This window comes from Fulmarus glacialis, unplaced genomic scaffold (genome assembly GCF_000690835.1).
Source record: "Fulmarus glacialis isolate BGI_N327 unplaced genomic scaffold, ASM69083v1 scaffold28936, whole genome shotgun sequence".
Classification (NCBI taxonomy): Eukaryota; Metazoa; Chordata; class Aves; order Procellariiformes; family Procellariidae; genus Fulmarus; species Fulmarus glacialis.
In genome coordinates, this window is record NW_009216702.1 from 23267 (window position 1) to 29113 (window position 5847).

Genomic DNA, 5847 nt, shown 5'->3' on the forward strand with positions numbered 1-5847 from the left:
ACGCTGCTACCCTCACTGCCCAGCTTGGTTGCACCAGGCTCTGTGGAACAGAGAGTTCCTCCACTGGGACTGCCATCTCCGATTCCCTGACAGAGGAAATGGCTGGGGAAGCTTGTCAGCCTGTTGCAACTGAACTTGGAAGAGGCCTTCCATCTCCACACTTCTTCCTACCAGTGGCTGCTCTCCATAGAGATGTTTTGTACTCACTCATTTCTTCACTCGCTGTGTGCACCCTGAGGTCATCCCCCGTCCAGCACAAAAAGAAAAAGGGTTCAGGCTCTCCTTCTTGCCTACACATGCCCCCAGTCCCAATTCCTTCCCTTTCTTATTCCAAATGAATCAACTCAAACAACCGACATTTCACCAGAAGTCGGTAACTTCTTTGAGAAGCGGTGCTTGTCATAAATGAGAAATCCTAACCCCTGGAAAAGGAATTTCTAGTCTTACTACAGTGAATGCCCAGTGGGATGCATGATATCAAATCTCCATATCATGCTCTCCATTACAAGCCCATTACCAAAGCCATCAGGTAGCCCATTTTCCCCTGTCCTTTTTCCCCCCTGCCTTGAGATCACCTCAAGCCTTTCAAATGGTGTTATCTCCCTCTCCAAATCCTCAAACACCGGTAGTTTAATCTCTGACTTTAATGGGAATCATTAAGTCAAAGGGAACACAGATTCTGCGAGCAGGCTGGTATCGCTTGCAGCGATATCAGTGTACCTTGGTATCAGAGCTGCCGACACCTCAGAGAGGCAGGACTAGAAAACAAACCGGGGAAGTACACTGGGGCAGGCAGCTCTGGTGAACAACCGTGGGGTGGGAGGTGCTGGAGTGTCACACCACAGTCTCACGCGTGTGCTTCACGTGCTCCCGAGTGTATGCGTCTGCAGGCAGACATCTCAGTGCTTGCTAAAGTGTGTCTCTGGTCAGAAACCTATGTGAGCTTACGCTCCCTCGGAGGGGCTTCGGGATCAAAACAGCCTGTTGTTCCCTAGAGTTCAGGGGTCTGAGTGGGAGCCAGAGGGGCTCGTCCTTTGCAGACAGGGTGGGGGGAACTTCGGAGAAGGTTTCCAGAGGCTGCAGGAGGAAAATGAGAGCAGGGAGAGAGAGAGAGAGAGGGAGAGAGAGAGAGAAAGAAAGAGAGCACCATTATTATCACAGGAATAATTTTTATTTCCAAATTTTTCCAAGACACAAACCTCATGAGGCCCACCATTACCTGTCCTTCTCCCCTCCCCTCCTAAATTAGCATGCAAAACTATGCAATTATTCAACATGTGATAATTCAGAAAATGGACTTACGCACCCATCCTGAGGCAGCAAAAACAAACTCCTCCAAAGCACCTTCTGTAATATCAGTTAAAAGCCCACAGCTCCTTCGGTTTTGCTCTCAAAGCAGGTATAAACCAATTCCTACTAACTTAGATACCAAGCTACAGGCTATCATCCATCCATCTGCCTTACCCACCAGATAGAAAGCCAGCCCCAGATGTAACTGTACAAAACTAAGTAGCAGCAGCTCCACATCTTGCAAGCACTTGATAGCAATGAACTAGAGCAAATGGATATGAAAAAGAGAAAAAGCAGGTGGCGTTTGGTTGTTTGAATTTTCATGCAAGGAATAAAGCTTAGTTTGCTATGGAGCATTGAGCTATACAGCAGTACACTGTTAAAGCAAGTTTTGAACAGAACCTTTGAACAGGCAGCCTGTAAGTTAATGACATATCTCTCCTCCTCAGAGAAAGAATGTACTCATCAGCAAGATATCACAGTCTGTCTTGCTTGTAAGCAGACTAGAAACTCTTTCAAGGAACTAGATGAAAAGACTAGTAGGCCAATGTATCTCCCAGGAATATTTTCTTCTGCATGATCTGTGCAGCACTTCGGGCATTCAAGAATTGCCCTCTTGCATTGTAGCATTGCAAGGTGGCTGTTGTAGCGACAGAAAATGAAAAGGAACGTCATCCATAGAAGCACTTCAGCACAGGGAATTTAAAGAGCTGGAAGGTGATTACCGAGGTTGGAAGCTGCTGGGAAAGGAGATGAGAGCACAGACCTGGAGAAAGCCTCAGGGGAGCTCTGATCTCTGGGACCGCAGCTATCCTTACTTTGAACAATGACACTGCAGGGAATATTCCTGTTTACTAAGGATGTTTTCACCACTTCTAAGGCAAAAGTTATGAAATTGCTTTCCCTGGGCCATGGCAGGCCTGCTCAGATCATCCACTGAGCTGTGACAAGTGCCTGGCCAGAAGGGAAAACTGCAGTCCCTCCATATCACTAATTTTTGTGGTTAGGCACTCAAGTCGCTGTGGAATACTGTCCGGGTGTGACAATTGCTGTTGTGCTGCTGGGACGTGATGTGATTAGGATACCCAAGTGGTGAGCAGAGTAACAAGGAAGCGCTCATTCCACTGTTATGGACACACTAAACAGAGTTTGTGTTTCTTTGTCTAAGTACCTTAGAAATTAAAATACCACACTGGCTATTGTCTCCAGACTGACAGACAAGGAAGATCATCCTCCTCTCCCACCCCAAATACTGGCCTCTGAAACATTTGGACTTTTATTGCAGGTCTCTACTGCAAGTATCAGCATATTTTGATACTGCCTCATTCACAAGATCTAGAAAGACAAAAGCTTCCAGCTTCCAACATGTTTTAAAAGAATTGTGTGAAAGAAAGAATAGCTTTGTGCTGTGTAGCACAAGCTTTCCCCAACACACACACATACACACACACCTCTTGTGTGTATGTTTACAGTATTGACTCATTACCAAAAATGTGTGGAAATGATTCAAAAAAAGCTATGGTGTTCCTTGCCTCCTTCCTTTTTAAATTGCATTTGAAATTCTGATTTTATTGAGCTTGATCAACCAGGAGAATTCTGCCAATGACCTGAGAATGGATATCCTTCTGCTGAGAAGACAAAATACAAGCAAAGCATAGATAAAGAGATTTCACCACATTTACAACGCTAAATGCATTCATTTTTGATTGCATCTATTCAACAGACATGCCTGACGGTTAGGAGGATGGCTGTCTCATAAATGATTCAGTGTTCCTGCCTCTCCAAGTAAGGACTGAAAAAGCTGCAAATTCGTATCTCCAGCAGTCTACCGGCAAAACCAGGGACTTCACATTCCTAGGACTTCTAAGCTAGAAAACAAATAAGGATTTTTTTTTCTTGTTCTCTCTCTGTCTCCTTTTTGAAAAAAAAAAACCTAGGCAAAGCTCTTGCTGACTTTTTATCTGATTCAAGCAAACCCAAATACTTGTTCCTTCTCTGGCCAGTTTCATCATATCCCAGATTTTAAGTTTAGAGGCATGGAAGCAGTACAGGAGCAGGCACATGACTCAACTCAAAGCAGAACTGTACAAAACAGGAAGATCTTCCAGTTCCACTGTTTTCAAAAACTAAGAATAGCAACTGGATGAAACAGCAAAAAAAGCCTCTTCCACAGAGGCCTACTGCAACTAGCAAGTGCTGTCTGACCCAGACAGCCTTTTCATTTAGAGCACCTAGGAGGGACGGTCCCCTTGCCGTCACAGCAGTGAGGCTTGTGCACAAGCACAGCAGGGAGGGAAGATTCCTGCAGATTTGTCAGGGCTCATGCCAGGAGTTACTGTGTCCTGCTTCATGCTCCCTGCCAGTGAGTCCACAGCCCAAGCATTTGCAGCCCAGAAGTAGGGTGCAGGGAAGACCAGGGTGCGATGGTGCACCGTGTTCAAGGATGCCTGCTGGAAGATGGTCTCCCCCGCTGCAGCCCAGCCCTACAACTTCCTCCCTGCCACGTAGGCCCAACTGGGACACACGCAGTGGTTGCTTCTGGGACAGAAATCCCAGTCCCAAGCTTGGTGTCTGGCAGCTGGATGCCAGAAAGCAGCTATTACGGGGCAGTGGCAGAGGTCTGCAGCTGGTGTGCAGCAGCTGGCATGCAGCGGCTCGCTAAAAGTAGCTTAGCATGGAATTTCTCTCTTGGCCACTTGGATCTGAATTTCAAGCACGAGCCACCCTCCCGTCTATTGCTGTTCGCCTACATTGCTTCGCTGCCCCAATATCCACCAGGCCCGGGAATTTTTCCCTTGCAGAGTAAAGAGTTGGCATTTTGGAAGAGGGCATCTCATTCCCACTCACCAGAAAGCAGAGTTTGGGGTGTGTTAAAACAACGTTTAGCCTGTCAGTCCACCCACGGTCATTGGAGGCAAGAGCTATACCACACAGGGCAGTCTTTCCAGTACCTTATTGATCTGGCTGAGCTGAAGCTCAGCAGCAAAAAGGAGGACAGAGCAAATGCTGGGATGAGCTGCGGTGGGCACAGGGAGGAAGGACTCTGAGCTTCCTCCCCATGCCCAGATTCAGCATTTGCAAGGTGTACAGCAAGTCCCCACGATCAATCCACTGTAAACCCTGGAGGTGTTTCTACCCTGTCAGCATCTCCTGGGTTGTCTGCTCTCTCCAAGCAGATGTCTTCCTCAGCTCAATACTGGCGTATCTCCAGGCACAGCTCTACCTCATGGCGAGCCAAGTCGAGCCTTGTGGGGTCTCTGTGAGCACTCGTGTACCACCCACCAGCCTGGACACTGTTTCAGTTTCTCTGCCTCCCCTGAGGGATGGAAAGAGGACAGGGCAGGGAAGAGCTTCCTCCGGCTGGGTTACTGACCCTTCCACCCCACGGTGCAGCTGATGCCTGGCGTCAAGCCTCTACACTGCTGCTTTTCCTTAAGAAAATCACACAGCTGGAGCCCATCTCCCGGGATTCCTTGGGGCAGCAGGCAAAAAAAAGCTGCGGAGGAGCAAACCCACGGCAAACGAGGGCAAGAGGCTGGGGGCCACCACTCTGCCCAGGCAGTTGCATCGCGGGAAAGACTTGCTTCCGCAAGCGGGTACTTACGCGGGGGTCCCACACAGGGTGAGGCGTGCCCATGCCAGGAGTGCCCTCACTTCATATACTCCCCTTCACTCACATAGTCCATAAAAGACCCCGGCAACTCAGCAAAATCTTCCAAGACAAGACTGGTGGAGTCCTCACCCAGCAGGTCACTGTCAGGCCGGGATGCCCGGGGGCGCGGAGCCTGCGGCGGCGGTGGTGGTGGCTGTGGAGGGGGCTCGGAGGCACCAGCCTGGCCAGAGGCAGGTGGTGGCTCCTCGCAGTCCTCTGGGTCCCCCTCAGAAGAGGCTGGCCCGAGGACATGGTAGAGGCTGGGCAAGCGGATATCAAAGCGAAGGCCGAACTTGGCAAAGAGCTTCTCGTTGAGGGAGTAGAGCTTCTCCGAGATGTCGTAGCCCAGGTGGGAGGAGAAAAGCCGGGCAACGTAGTGGTCCTTCCTCAGGAGGAGATACAGCTTCTTCCTTGGCCAGGTGATGAAGCTGCAGTCAGTCTCGGCCGTCAGCGTGACCTGTGGGGCACAGAGGGAGCAGAGTAAGCCCTACCACCCGCGTAGGGGTCACCTGCCTTGGGACTGCATGCTTCTCTCCAGTGAAGGACCCCAGCCCCTTTGACGCTTGCTCTCCTTGGAGAGAGTGGGGCTGGAGAGCCAGATCGCCCAAAACAAACGATCAGATAAATCCTTACCCGCCTCTGCTTCCTCTCCCCAAGGAGCCAGAGACCAGGTTTTCCTATGCAATTAGCAGCATGCCCTTGATTAATCTAACCACATGACTAGCTACATTTCACCCTCTCACTTTCAGATGATGCTCCCTGTTGACACCTGAGCGATGTAGCTCAAACAAGCGGGGTGGCACAGAAGGCCTTATCCCTCTACAGAAATGTTATGGAGGGAAGTATTTCTGTGTGCCCAGCTGGCCCAAGTCACCAGTGGGTAGCCATGCAGCAGGCTGCCGCCC

General features: G+C 49.7%; 1 protein-coding gene across 4 annotated transcripts in view; it reads right to left on the bottom strand.

The window, feature by feature from the left end:
- Nucleotides 1-991: 991 nt before the first annotated feature.
- The window catches only part of POPDC2 (popeye domain containing 2), a 10784-nt gene continuing 5928 nt past the window's right edge, over nucleotides 992-5847 (bottom strand). The window contains exons 3-4 of one of the 4 annotated variants that reach the window (XM_009579399.1): nucleotides 5033-5399; nucleotides 992-1077 (exon numbers count right to left, since the gene is read on the bottom strand). In XM_009579399.1, the coding sequence (XP_009577694.1) occupies nucleotides 992-1077; nucleotides 5033-5399 (453 nt within the window). Of the gene's footprint in view, nucleotides 1080-4940; nucleotides 5400-5847 lie in introns of those variants that run through there. The other 3 variants (XM_009579397.1, XM_009579400.1, XM_009579398.1) reach the window with 3 other exon arrangements.